Here is a 15,310-nt window from a genome sequence, read left to right as displayed (position 1 = left end):
GGACACAACTGTCAAAAATGGTTTAGCCAATAATATATGTAGCCATTAGCTGATAACCTCTGTAGTTGAAGTGCATGTCTTTTGCAACTGAAGACTCACAAGAATGATTTTGTACAGTGGATGCTAACAACCAAATCACACAAGTAATGTTACACTAATACGAACTGCAGTTCTTTGGAATACAGCCGTTTAAGAATGAAGGACAATAGTTCTGTTCATGATAAGACTGTATCAATAAATGTTAAAATGAAAAAGCAACCAACAGAAGCTCTGTGAAAATTTGTAAAAGCTGTGTTCAGTTACACAAAGTGTGTTGGTGTTACGAATCAAGAGACAGTCTTACAATACAGTCAACACAGCATTCAACATATTTTGCAAATAATAAAAATTTGTGTGCTAACATGTCATTACAGTGTCATAAAAGCAAGGAACAATGTACATAAACTGTCACAGTTTTTGAAGTGTTCTTTGATTTGATCTGGTGATTTGTAGCACACAGATAGCGAAGACTACAAAAATCTGAACAGTCTTAGGCTTTCGGTACTCATTCCCTCATAAAGAAAGAAGTAACACATAAACAGGATTAGAGATGGAGAAGTACTTACTTTTTTAAAATGTTGTAATGTATCTGGACTATTTTCACACATTTCTGTTATGAGAGTAACTCCTGTGATTAGCACCCCTGAAAAACAGAGCACAGTTTTGAGAGAGCAGTTTTGGGTTGCAAAAAGTAAATGAATCTTCCTACCCATTTTCACATTAAAAATTTTGTATCTAACTTTTCTCGCAGATGACAGAGGTGTTCACACAGAAGTAAATCCTTATTTAATGTTACAGCAGATATCCAGTAATGCAGCACTAATACTGACATGCGCACAATATTCTAACACAGGAAACTATAATATGAGTAATGTCACCTTTTCCTCTGCAAACTCTGAGATGTGCCTACAATATTTCACACATTCACTCTTTCTAAAGTCAAGCGCAACTCTGTGTGTGTGTTCCTGTTAAATACTCAACCTCAATATAGTAATGAAATTCTATTTACTTATTCACTCTTTTCATAAATCATAAAAGACTGATAACACATTTCATTCCAAATTACAGAAAATGTTGAGGCAGAATACAATATGGAATGTTACAGGTCATCATTAACAAAACAATTTTCTCCAAATGATCAAGAAAAATAAGGTGAATATCTAAGTTGTAAAAAATGTTCAAGTGAAAAACTAATCTATCAAAACCATCGGTTAACACAAACTGGTGTACGTGAGTTCGAATACCGCTGGTGGATGAAATTTTCACTGCCAGGAAAAGCAGGAGAGATAGCGGAGTAAAGTTCTTGATCACCAGTCTTTGCACCAATGTCATTGTTTAAATTCCAAACCGCTGCTCAGTGTCTGATGTAGACACTCAGTGGTCCACGTGGTGCTTTTTGAGAGGATTACGCAATGTCTTTTTTGACTGTACTGCCTACTGAACTATTCCTTACTGTGTCGGAAGGACAGACTCAGCATACAGGAAAGTCAAAACAACCTTTGGTGACATTAAAAGCAAGGGTAATAACGTTAAGAGTGCAACGGGAATTCCACTGTTAAATGCAGAGGAGAGAGCAGATAGGTGGAAAGAATACACTGAAAGCCTCTATGAGGGGAAGATTTGTCTGATGTATTAGAAGATGAAACAGGAGTTGATTTAGAAAAGATAGGGGATCCAGTATCGGAATCAGAATTTAAAAGAGCTTTTTTGGAGGACTTAAGATCAAATAAGCAGAAAGGTTAGATAACATTCCATCAGAATTTCTGAACTCATTGGGGGAAGTGACGACAAAACGACTATTCACGTTGGTATGTAGAATGTATGAGTCTGGCGACATACCATCTGACTTTCGGAAAAGCATCATCCACACAATTCCAAAGACGGCAAGAGATGACAAATGAGAGAATTATCACACAATCAGCTTAACAGCTAATGCACCTAAGTTGCTTACAAGAATAATATACAGAAGAATGGATAAGAAAATTGAGGATGTATTAGATGACGTTACTTTGGCGTTAGGAGAGGTAAAGGCACCAGAGAGGCAATTCTGATGTTGCGGTTGATAATGGAGTCAGTACTAAAGAAAAATCAACACACATTCAAAGGATTAGTCGAACTGGAAAAAGCGTTCGACAATGTAAAATGTTGCAAGAAGTTCGAAATTCTGAAAAGGTAGGGGTAGGCTATAGGGAGAGAAGGGTCATATACAATATGTACAACAGCCAAGAGAAAATAATAAGAGTGGATGACCTAGAACGAAGTGCTCGCATTAAAAAGGGTGTAAGACAAGGATTTAGCCTTTTGCCCCTTCGGTTCAATCTGTACATCGAGGAAGCAATGACGGAAATGAAAGAAAGGTTCAGGAGCGGAATTAAAATTCAAGGTGGAAGGACATTGATGATACAATTCACTGATGACATTGCTATAGTGAGTGAAAGTGAAGAATAATTTACATTATCTGCTGAAAGTAATGAACAGTCTAACGAGTGCCGAGTATGGCTTGAGAGTAAATCAAAGAAAGACAACGGTAATGAGAAGTAATAGAAGTGAGAACAGCAAGAAACTCAACATCAGGACTGATGGTCACGAAGTAGATAAAGTTAAGGAATTTTGCTACCTAGGCAGTAAAATAACCAATGACGGATGGAGAAAGGACACCAAAAGCAGACTAGCAATGGCAAAAAGGGCATTCCTGCCAACAGAAGTCTACTAATATCAAATATCGCCCTTAATACGAGGAAGAAATTTCTAAGAATGTACTTCTAGAGTATAGCATTGTATGGTAGTGAAACATGGAGTGTGGAAAAACCAGAAGAGAAGAGAATCGAAGCATTTGAGATGTGGTGCTACAGACAAATGTTGAGAATTAGGTCGACTGATAAGGTAAGGAATGAGGTGGTTCTGCGCAGAATCGGAGAAGAAAGGAATATGTGGAGAACACTGATAAGGAGAAGGGACAGGATGATGTGACATCTGTTAAAAGACATCAGGGAATGACTTTCATGGTACTAAGGGAGCTGCAGAGGGCAGAAACTGTAGAGGAAGGCAGAAATTGGAATACATCCAGCAAATAACTGATGACGTAGGTTGCAAGCGCTACTCTGAGATGAAGAGGTTAGCACAGCAGAAGAATTTGTGGCAGGCCCATCAAACCACTCAGAAGACTGATGACAAACCAGGTCTCAACCTCTCCCTTTCCTTTATCTATAACAACACAAACCCATCATTACACAGTACAGGTACTCATCAAACCCATTCACACTCCACAGATACCAGGTGTAGAAGTACAAAACCAGAATTTGGTTGCAATAATTATATGTCTTTTGTTTGAAACTAATAAACAATATTGTATTCAAAATTTTCTGCATTGCAATTTATACATTTCTCCCACCTCTCTGACAGGCTATGAATGCCACGCCAAAAGAAACAGTTCTCCATTTGAAATGACCATACCAAGTTAGTAGTAGCTGGGGAAGACTCTGCACTGTCTGCAACAATGCAAGGTTTCTGTGACAACAAACCACACTTGCCATTGATGAGTAACGCAGCCTTGCAGGAGTATTGCAACCCAATTATGACAGCTGGGGAGGGGAGTTTGGTGGGGAAGGGGATGGGGCGGTCACTGACCCATTCTAGATGATACAATTTGGCATATCACAATATCTGATGTAAATAGCAGAAATCAATGCAGAGAAGCAGTACTTAAGGATGTGCCAGCTTGCAAACCAGCTTGTCATAATTGAACAGCTGATAATGCTTATGCCCCAGTCGGGACATAAACAGTGAGCATAAAGAAGAAGGTGGACAGCCACAAAAAAGCAGTCAGACCCTTGGATCTTCGGCAGCAGTGATGTCCTGCGCAACAATATGAGGAAGTGCCTAATTCAAATGTGTAATGGGGACTGCATGTTTGTTTTCCTATCCTTTCTTTGGCCTTTCATTTTTTTGGATACTATAATACTTGGGTTGGTGGTAAGCAGGCAATATGGAGAAGAATTTTTGGTTCGGCGGGTATGGGAGGAAAGGAGGGAACGGACACTTTCTAGTGCACCTATTCTGGATGCCAACACTGCTGCACTGGTCACACCTTTTCCACATACGTCTTTGCAATTTTTTGATAATTTGGACACAGCTGCTAGGTTGGGAACTTGCAGTAATGAGCTGCTGTTGTGCAAGCTAAAACTAGCAAGGGATGTTAGGAAGTATATGACATGCCACGAAAAGTTAAGGGAAGCACAGTCATTTGATATCTTCAGGGAAGGGGTGGAAGACAGATACTGGAGTTAGAATACACTGAGATACTACCAGTATATTTCAAAAGCATGGAGAGTCAATAGAGAATATTGTAGACTGTATCTGCAAAATTAATGTCAACACGTATCAGCTCACAGAAGACGATAATGCTAACAAAGCCATCTTGCAGGAAGCTGAACAGAGAGCACTCGACATGTGTTTATGGCAATTGCAGCCAATATAGTTTCAAAGAGTTCGGATGGAATTCCGAAGTACTCTAAATTAAGCAGTAGAAACATCAGTGCTATCTGAAACTGATGTGGTCACCAAGCTACAGGAAACGGACATCACATTTAATACAAATGTTAAATATTGAAGATTAATTACCAAAAAACAGAATACTTGACTAATGATTCAGATGAGCTATACATTGAAGGAAAGAAAATCAAAAAGATAAACACTTTCTGTTATTTGGGATCCATTTTAGAAATCGAGGGAAAATCAAAGTCAGAAATCAATAAAAGAATTAGTAGCGGACGGAGGGTCATTGGGATGCTTAACTCAGTCTTATGGAGCAGGAATGTAATGAGCAGAACTAAAAAATTAATATACAAATCCATATTAGAGAGTGTGGTTCTGTATGGAAAGGAGACCTGGACAATTAACATGAAGCACATTAAAAAATTACAAGCTCTAGAGATGGACTTTTGGAGAAGATCGGCAAGAATCTCCAGGAAAGAAAAGACAAGGAACACCGAAGTAATAAGGAGAATGGAAATAAAAGAAAGAATATATGACGTAATGGATAGGAAGAAATTACAGTGGTACGGGCATGTACGACGAATGGAGAAAACCAGAATACCAAAATTGATACTGGAGTGGGAGAAGAGGAAGACGACGACCTATGACCATCTGGCTCCAAAATGTACAGCACACAATGAGGAGAATGGGCGCAGAGGAAGAAGACACACAAGATCGAAACACCTGGAGAAATATTTTGAGAATATAGTTTAAGAATGTTTATTGTTTGTATTGTAATTTCCAAGTAAATTATTATGTTGGAGATAAGCCTCTGTAACGAGAAAAAGCTCAAAATAATAATAATAAATATTTCAGACATGGACATACAGTGCATATGAAGCATAACTGCAGAGAACAGCAGTGCAAATATGCAGATAGTTTGGACATTTCAAGCAGAATTGTAATGACAAATTCACAGCGGCATGGAGGATGGGCACATGACAGACCTCCCACCTCGCACTAGAGGGCAGGCAAGAGTGTGTGCATTGAACAACTCTCCCAGTATGAGCTGGCAAAAGTACATAATCAGTAGCAGACTTTTTTCTGACTGGTTATATACAAGAAAAGTTGTGTAAATTTTTATTAGTTACTAGATCTCAATATCTGCGACAAGTAAGTGAAATCAAATCTGCCATGCAGGGCATTAAGCAGTGCAGGCGAGGGTCACATAGGTTCCCTTGTTCAATGGTAATAGGTTTCTGAGTGGGGGAAGATAAACTTCTGGGTTGTTGTGGAAGTTCCTCCCATGGCTAAAAGTCATTTTCAGTTTAGATTTCCTGCTTTCACGATTACGCAGCAGCAAAACTTACCGGTTCTGTTGCAAGTACCACAAGTTAAATCAAGAAATTGGGTCAATCAGGGGCAGTGGTCCATATTTTACAAGGATTTACAAACTGGATACCATTAGAAGCAGCACCTGAAGGTCATTCAAAGACAGCATTCTCAATCCCTTCTGGTCATTAGCAATATCATCACATGCCTTTTGGCCTGAAAAATGCTCAAGCTACTTTCCAGTGATTATCAGATATGGTGTTGCAAGCATTAAAATTGAAGCAATGCATGGTCTATAGATGATATACTACTGGCCATTAAAATAAATTGCTACACCATGAAGATGACGTGCTACAGACGCGAAATTTAACTGACAGGAAGAAGATGCTGTGATATGCAAATGATTAGCTTTTCAGAGCATTCACACAAAGTTGGCGCCGGTGGCGACACCTACAACGTGCTGAAATGAGGAAAGTTTCCAACCAATCATAGACAAACAGCAGCTGACTGGCGTTGCCTTGTGAAACATTGTTGTGATGCCTCGCGTAAGGAGGAGAAATGCGTACCATCACGTTTGCGACTTTGATAAAGGTCGGATTGTAGCCTATCGCAATTGCAGTTTATCATATTGCAAAATTGCTGCTCGCGTTGGTCGAGATCCAATGACTGTTAGCAGAATATGGAAGCGGTGGGTTAAGGAGGGTAATACGGAACGCCGTGCTGGATCCCAACAGCCTCATATCACTAGCAGTCAAGATGACAGGCAACTTATCCGCATGGCTGTAACTGATCGTGCAGCCATGTCTTGATCCCTGAGTCAACAGATGGGGACGTTTGCAAGACAACAACCACCTGCACGAACAGTTCGACGATGTTTGCAGCAGCATGGACTATCAGCTTGGAGACCATGGCTGCGGTTACCCTTGACGCTGCATCACAGACAGGAGCACCTGCGATGGTGTACTCAACGACAAACCTGGGTGCATGAATGGCAAAATGTCATTTTTTCGGATGAATCCAGGTTCTGTTTACAGTATCATGATGGTTGCATCCGTGTTTGGCGGCATTGCAGAGAACGCACATTCGAAGCGTGTATTTGTCATCGCCATATTGGCGTATCACCCGGCGTGATGGTATGGGGTGCCATTGGATACACATCTTGGTGACCTCTTGTTTGCATTGATGGCACTTTGAACAGTGTTACATTTCAGATGTGTTACGACCCGTGGCTCTACCCTTCATTCGATCCCTGCGAAACCCTACAATTCACCTACAATTCAGCAAGATAATGCATGACTGCATGTTGCAGGTCCTGTACGGGCCTTTCTAGATACAGAAAATGTTCGACTGCTGCCCTGGCCACCACATTCTCCACATCTCTCACCAATTGAAAACGTCTGGCCAATGGTGGCTGAGCAACTGGCTCGTCACAATACGCCAGCACTACTCTTGATAAACTGTGGTATCGTGTTGGAGCTGCACGGGCAGATGTACCTGTACACGCCATCCAAGCTCTGTTTGACTCAATGCCCACGCGTATCAACGCCATTATTACAGCCAGAGGTAGTTGTTCTGGGTACTGATTTCTCAGGATCTATGCACCCAAATTAAGTGAAAATGTGATCACATGTCAGTTCTAGCATAATATATTTGTCCAATGAATATCCGTTTATCATCTGCATTTCCTCTTGGTGTAGCAATTTCAATGGCCAGTAGTGTATAATTGCATACTCCAAACATATCCAGGAGCATATAGCACATTTACACGAATTTTTTGGTCATCTACGTGCACTGTGGTTACCTCTTGTCCAGGAAAAGTGCCGTTTCGAGAAATTCGTTTCTTGCACCATATTATCAGCCAAAACGAAGTATATGGCAGGGAGGAATGTGAACGGATAGAGTTATAAAAGTGTCTCTGAACCAGCAGAGGAGAGCCATGTTGAAACCAGGACACCAGCAAGTCAGCCGCAACCAGCGACAAGGCCGCACAGTCAGTGACTTGGTAATGCTTCCGTTATGACAGGCCACACTTGTCACTAATGAGTGATGCAACCTGCAGGAGTCGAGGGAATTCACCAAAACTTTCCTCACAATTTGGCACTGCACACTAAATAATGTAAACAGCACAAATCAGCAAGGAGAAGCAATATTTAATGAGATATGAACCAGCCTGTTATTGTTGAACAGCTGGGCAGATCATGACATTGAGCCTGCGCTACTCCACGTCATGTCAATGACGCAGACACTTCTGCCTCAGATGGGACACTGCTGCCTAAGCCTCTGGGTGCCAGGGGCAACCCCACAGTTGGTCACCATCCTAAGAGTACAGTAGGAGGATTCAGCCATCACTGGCCTTGCCAGGGTACCAACAGAAGACCACTATGCTCTGAGCCCGGGAGTATGATGTAACCCAACATCCCCATAGCCACCATTGCCAGCCATACTCAGTATGGCCAGGAAACATGGGTCCCTGGCAACACAGCAACAACAGCTCTGCTGCAGAATACGCATTCAGCAGCCAGAGGCCATGGTGACTGGGAGAGACCATACCATATTCTCCATGTTATGCCCCCTAATGATTGTGAACAAACATCAATAAAGGAGTCATTGCAGCCATTGTCGGTCCCTCCTTCCACTGCACAACCCCCCCCCCCCCCCCCCATTAGCAGAGCTGTTCTGTTATACTTAGCAGAGATCAAATGTTACACCCTGGCTCAAACCGTAAAAAAAATTCGGTGTCAAAACACACACACACACACAAACAAATTATGCATGGAATTTTTGCACTTATCGAATCACCTACCTTCTTTGCTCCAAAAATCTGCTGTTATGAATCCAAACTGTTTATTTAGCAGGTGCTTGTTGTTTTTGTAACTGTATGAGGTTTAATAATTGTGAGTGATTGCAAGTACATCAGAATGAAGAACCAGATAAATGTTTCATTTCACAAGTGGCCATTAAAAATTTTGGACGTTTTCACAAATGAGAAATATGATGATATGGTTTACTTTTATTGCTATGTTAGTGCTACTGCTGCAATTTTGAACTTGGTTAAACCAAGATCGTTGTAATCCCCCATCCAGAAGTCTTAGCAGACTGCACGAATATGGAAATAGGCTTTCCAGTGTTTGATTTATCTGAATAAGAAATTCAACAAAATCTGCCGAAAAAATAACACTTTGTTAACACACTCCAGTGCAGCCCTGCTACTGGCCCATGATGACTTTTTTCTCATGTCCACGCCACATTCTAGGAAAATATATATGGCAAGTGATACATGCATACAGCTTGTACCCATTTTATCTAAATCTTGTGCAATATCTTCAGGCTGAAAGCAGCACTGTATTAGTTGACTTTGTCACTATTGCTTACTGATGAAGCCACATTTATACAGGATGGAATCAATAATCGATACAATAGCCATCAATGATGGCACGACACATCACATTTTACAGTGAAAAATTTTTCCAATTATACTTCACAATCAATGTGTACTACAGCATGATATGATATATTCATGGAATCTGTGTTTCTGGAGAAATGAATAATGACACAATAGTTGCATTTTTTTTAATAAAAAAATTGAACAACAAGATAATGATCTGCTGGTCACACAAAATGCAATGTTTTTCCAACTTCGAACCCCTCCTAATTTTTACTCTGTTTCAAGTACACATTCCCTCATCCATGGCTTAGTCATGGCAACATCTTTATCCTGCTGCCATGATTCTCAGACTTAAGAACACTGCAGTTAAATTTATTAGATTGGACAAAGTCAGGAACATACAGAAGAAATGTGAATGCATGAACTGAACAGTTTGATTGCATCATGGACACTGCTGCCCTCATAAAGCACTGCTAACTGGCATTAAAAAGCAACAGAAAATGCCCTCCAGAGAGTGAACTGAAGTTGGTGGCAAATTTTTCAACGTATGACTAAGTGTCACGTTAACAATTGACTATTGTTGTCTCTTGTAATGCATACATTTGGAATGCCTATTGATGTACGTGTCTCAGATAAGAATATTCTAGTATTGATATGTAGGTGGGTTTCTGCCATTAGTAAGCAGGAAGAGATCAGTGTCAGGTGATTCAATTACTGAAAACTTTCTGAATAAGATGATGTCTTGGAATAATAAGTAAGTATTATTTTCTATCACAATATATCAAAAGTTTCTTTTTCTTAATTATACGAAAAAGTGCTGCAATTTATCATATAGGTGGCCCACAAAATGTGATTCATTTTTGTGGTTCCTAAGCCAGGTTTTCATTGTGTTTTGCATATATGTTATAGAAGGCAGAACAGTCAGTATAATGAATCCTCCATTTTCAGAGGCCTGTCAATGCATGAAAGCTTGGCTGTTCTTGAGGAGGAGCAAGAAGATGCACAGATACATTATTATGACCCCTGAAGCTTTGGTGATGACAGACAACGATTCTTGTGAAGAAAGTGGTAGTGGACCCAGGCAGCTTGATGCTGATGAAGAAACAATTTTGCCCAACAAGAACAAGTTAGGTTGTGAAAATGAGAATGATTGCTCTCATGATCATAAACTAGAAAATGTCAATTCAGATGAAACAGAAAGACTATAAATCTTAAAAACTGTATTCAAGAGATTGGAGAAGAGAGGACCTGCAAAGTGTTAACACTTTATTTCCCGACAGTGATCACAGTAAATACAGAACCTTGCCTCCAGTTCAGGTCTTTGGACCATTTTGTAATAATGAAATAGTTAAATTTATCATCACTTAATCAACAAAACATGTTTTATTCAAGAACTGTTCAGATACCAAGATCAAATATGAAGAGATAAATGGTTTTCTAGGCATTTTAATTCTCTCGGGTTATAATCCTCTACATACCAGTAGACGTTACTAGGGTTCTGGGTTGGACATGATAAAGCAAATGGAGCATGATAACATATGTTGGCAGACACAAATGCAAACAATTTTTGGATGAAATTCCCATCAAATCTTGATACAGAGCATGGTGCATAAACACAAACATGCATTATCTAGTGTGTTTCCAAATATACAAAGGTAGATAGCCACAAAGGAACGAAGTGAACAAGAAAGAATTTGGAAAAGGCTCTTCACCTCTAGTTCACATGATCAATTCACTTCCTGGGGAAAGTAAAACTCTCCCCTACAGATTTCACTTTGACAACCTGTTTACATCACAAACAATGTTGGTTCACCTGATGTAACAGGGTTATGGCACAACAGACGATTAGTCAGAACTGAGGGAAACATTCCACGTGGGAAAATATATCTAAAAACAAAGATGATGCGACTTACCAAACGAAAGCCCTGGCAGGTTGATAGACACACAAACATACACACAAAATTCAAGCTTTCGCAACCAATGGTTGCTTCATCAGAAAGAGGGAAGGAGAGGGAAAGACGAAAGGATGTGGGTTTTAAGGGAGAGGGTAAAGGAGTCATTTCAATTCCGGGAGCGGAAAGACTTACCTTAGGGGGAAAAAAGGACAGGTATACACTCACATACACACACATATCCATCTGCACATACACAGACACAAGCAGACATTTGTAAAGGCAAAGAGTTTGGGCAGAGATGTCAGTCGAGGCGTTAGTACAAAGGCAAAGATGTTGTTGAATGACAGGTGAGGTATGAGTGGCGGCAACTTGAAATTAGCGGAGGTTGAGGCCCGGTGGATAACGAGAGGAGAGGATATACTGAAGTTTATATCTCTGGAGTTCTGACTGGTTGGTGTTAGTGGGAAGTATCCAGATAACCCAGACGGTGTAACACTGTGCCAAGATGTGCTGGCCTTGCACCAAGGCATGTTTAGCCACAGGGTGATCCTCATTACAACAAACACTGTCTGCCTGTGTCCATTCATGCGAATGGACAGTTTGTTGCTGGTCATTCTCGCATAGAAAGGTTCACAGTGTGGGCAGGTCAGTTGGTAAACCACGTGGGTGCTTTCACACGTGGCTCTGCCTTTGATCGTGTACAGCTTCCGGGTTACAGGACTGGAGTAGGTGGTGGTGGGAGGGTGCATGGGACAGGTTTTACACCGGGGGCAGTTACAAGGGTAGGAGCCAGAGGGTAGGGAAGGTGGTTTGGGGATTTCATAGGGATGAACTAAGAGGTTACGAAGGTTAGGTGGATGGCGGAAAGACACTCTTGGTGGAGTGGGGAGAATTTAATGAAGGATGGATCTCATTTCAGGGCAGGATTTGAGTAAGTCGTATCCCTGCTGGAGAGCCACATTCAGAGTCTGATCCAGTCTCGGAAAGTATCCTGTCACAAGTGGGGCACTTTTGGGGTTCTTCTGTGGGAGGTTCTGGGTAACCTCAACTACTTTGGTTCCATCAGATTCACCTGGTCCTACTCCAAATCCCATGCCACTTTCCTTGACGTTGACCTCCATCTGTCCAATGGCTAGCTTCACACGTCCGTCCACATCAAACCCACCAACAAACAACAGTACCTCCATTATGACAGCTGCCACCCATTCCACATCAAACGGTCCCTTCCCTACAGCCTAGGTCTTCGTGGCAAACTAATCTGCTCCGGTCCAGAATCCCTGAACCATTACACCAACAACCTGGAAACAGCTTTCGCATCCCGCAACTACCCTTCCGACCTGGTACAGAAGCAAATAACCAGAGCCACTTCCTCCTCCTCTCAAACCCAGAACCTCCCAAAGAAGAACACCAAAAGTGCCTCACTTGTGACAGGATACTTACCGGGACTGGATCAGACTCTGAATGTGGCTCTCCAGCAGGGATAAGACTTCCTCAAATCCTGCCCTGAAATGAGATCCATCCTTCATTAAATCCTCCCCACTCCACCAAGAGTGTCTTTCCGCCGTCCACCTAACCTTCGTAACGTCTTAGTTCATCCCTATGAAATCCCTAAACCACCTTCCCTACCCTCTGGCTCCTACCCTTGTAACCGCCCCCGGTGTAAAACCTGTCCCATGCACCCTCCCACCACCACCTACTCCAGTCCTGTAACCCGGAAGGTGTACACGATCAAAGGCAGAGCCACGTGTGAAAGCACTCACGTGATTTACCAACTGACCTGCCTACACTGTGAAGCTTTCTATGTGGGAATGACCAGCAACAAACTGTCCATTCGCATGAATGGACACAGGCAGACAGTGTTTGTTGTAATGAGGGTCACCCTGTGGCTAAACATGCCTTGGTGCAAGGCCAGCACATCTTGGCACAGTGTTACACTGTCTGGGTTATCTGGATACTTCCCACTAACACCAACCTGTCAGAACTCCAGAGATGGGAACTTGCCCTTCAGTATATCCTCTCTTCTTGTTACCCGCCAGGCCTCAACCTCCGCTAATTTCAAGTTGCCGCCACTCATACCTCACCTGTCATTGGTAAGTCTTTCTGCTCCCGGGATTAGAACGACTCCTTACCGTCTCCCTTAAAACCCACATCCTTTCGTCTTTCCCTCTCCTTCCCTCTTTCCTGATGAAGCAACCGTTGGTTGCGAAAGCTTGAATTTTGTGTGTATGTTTGTGTGTCTATCAACCTGCCAGCGCTTTCGTTTGGTAAGTCACATCATCTTAACAATGTCCAAAATGAATAAGAGAGCAGATTTTGATTCCAAGAGCAACAAGGAAAGTGGAATGATAAATACCAGATGGCTACACAGTCTGCAGTAACAATTGCTTTGACCAGCCATGGCATCAATCCAGTCAGCTATGTGGGCTAATGCTCCAGACACAAGAAGAAAAGAATCCACATACTATTTGTTATTGAATGAATTCAAATCTCTTGTCTTCCCCCACAGTTTTTATCCTCTACAGCTCCCTCCAGTGTCATACACTTTATCTCTTACTGTCCTAACACATCTTATCATCCTGTTCCTTCCTCTTGTCAGTGTTTTCCACATGTTGCATTCTTCACTGATTCAGTAGATAACCTCTTAATTGCTTACCTTGTCAGTCCATCTAATTTCCATCCTCCTAAAGTGGTACATCTCAAATACTTCAATTCCCTTCTTTTTGTTTCCCTATAGTCCCTGATACACTTCCATACAACACTGTGCTTCAGACATAAGTTTTCAGAATTTTTTTTCTCAAATTAAGACCTATGTATGTTACAAGTAAAATTCTCTTGGCCAGGAATGTTCCCTCTATCTGTGCTAGTATGTTTTTATGTCTTCCTTGTTCCATCTGACATGAGTAATTTTGCTTCCAAAGTAGCAGAATTCCTCAGCTCCGTCTATTTCGTGATCACAAATTTTGAAGTTAAGTTTATCATTAAGCTCTTCTATTACATCTCATTACCTTTGTCTTTTTCTGGTTTACGTTCAATCCACATTCTGTACCATTACACTGTTTATTCCATCCAACAGATCCTGTAATTCTTCTTCACAATCACTGAAGATAACAATGTTATCAGCAAATCATATCATTCATATCCTTTCACTGTGAATTTTAATCGCACTCTTGAACTTTTTTTTTTTCTCCCATCACTGCTTCTTCGATGTATAGATTGAACACTAGGAGCAAAAAATTACATTCCTGTCTTACACTCTTTCTACTCTGAGCACTTTGTTCTTGATCTTCCACAGCCCTATTGTTCCCCTCTTGGTTCTTGTGTGTACTGTATACTACCCATCTTTCCCTATAGCTTATTCCTAATTTTCTCAGTATCCTGACCATCTCTCACAATTTTATGATGTTAATTACTTTTTTCTTGGTTGACATCTTGATTTTTCTTAATCCTTATTTCCATTATCAAGCACTATGTAAGAACTGCCTCTCTCATACCTTTATCTTACTGAAAGCTACAATGACCGTCATCTAAATAATCTTCAATTATCTTTTTCATTCTTTTGTGTACTATCCTTGTCAGCAGTTTGGATGCATGAGCTCTTAAACTCACTGTGTGGCAGTTCTCGTACTCACTTCCCTTGCTATCTTTGGAACTGTATGGATGATATTTTTCCAAACGTCTGATGGTATTTCACCAATCTCATAGACTCTGCACACCAACTACAGTAGTACTTTTGTTGGTGCTTCCCCCAATATTTTAGAAATTTCATTGGAATGTTGTCCACCCTTTCTGCCTTATTTGATCGCAAGTCTTCCATAGCTCTTTTAAATCTGATTCTAATATTGGACGGCTGATGTCATCCATGTCAAGTCCAACTGCTTCTTCTAGCAGGTCATCAGACAAGGCCTTCCCTCATAGAGACTCCAATGTACTCTTTCCACCTATCTGCTCTCTCCTCGGTGCCTAACAGTGGACTACCCACTGCACTCTTAATGTTATCCCCCCTTGCTTTTAATTTCACCGAAAGTTGTTTCGACTTTTCTATACGCTGAGTCAGTTCTTCAAACCATCATTTCTTTTTCGTTTCTCCACATCTTTTACACAGCCATTTTGCTTTAGCTTCCCTGCATTTCCTGTTTATTGCATTCAAGTGATTCGTATTCCTGAACTTACTTCCTTTGTCAAACAA

At 41.1% G+C, this 15,310-nt stretch overlaps 1 protein-coding gene across 8 annotated transcripts in view; it reads right to left on the bottom strand.

The window, feature by feature from the left end:
- Positions 1-15,310, bottom strand: part of LOC126176248 (AP-1 complex subunit gamma-1) — a 191,794-nt gene that overhangs the window by 128,243 nt on the left and 48,241 nt on the right. For all 8 annotated transcript variants that reach the window (XM_049923397.1, XM_049923413.1, XM_049923405.1 and 5 more), the window contains one exon: positions 606-682. In XM_049923397.1, coding sequence (XP_049779354.1) covers positions 606-682 — 77 coding nt within the window. The remainder of the gene's footprint in view (positions 1-605; positions 683-15,310) is intronic.

Source organism: Schistocerca cancellata, chromosome 1, assembly GCF_023864275.1.
Source record: "Schistocerca cancellata isolate TAMUIC-IGC-003103 chromosome 1, iqSchCanc2.1, whole genome shotgun sequence".
Taxonomy (NCBI): domain Eukaryota; kingdom Metazoa; phylum Arthropoda; class Insecta; order Orthoptera; family Acrididae; genus Schistocerca; species Schistocerca cancellata.
The sequence above is the reverse complement of the archived record's forward strand: the minus strand, read 5'-3'. Positions and strand labels throughout refer to the sequence as shown.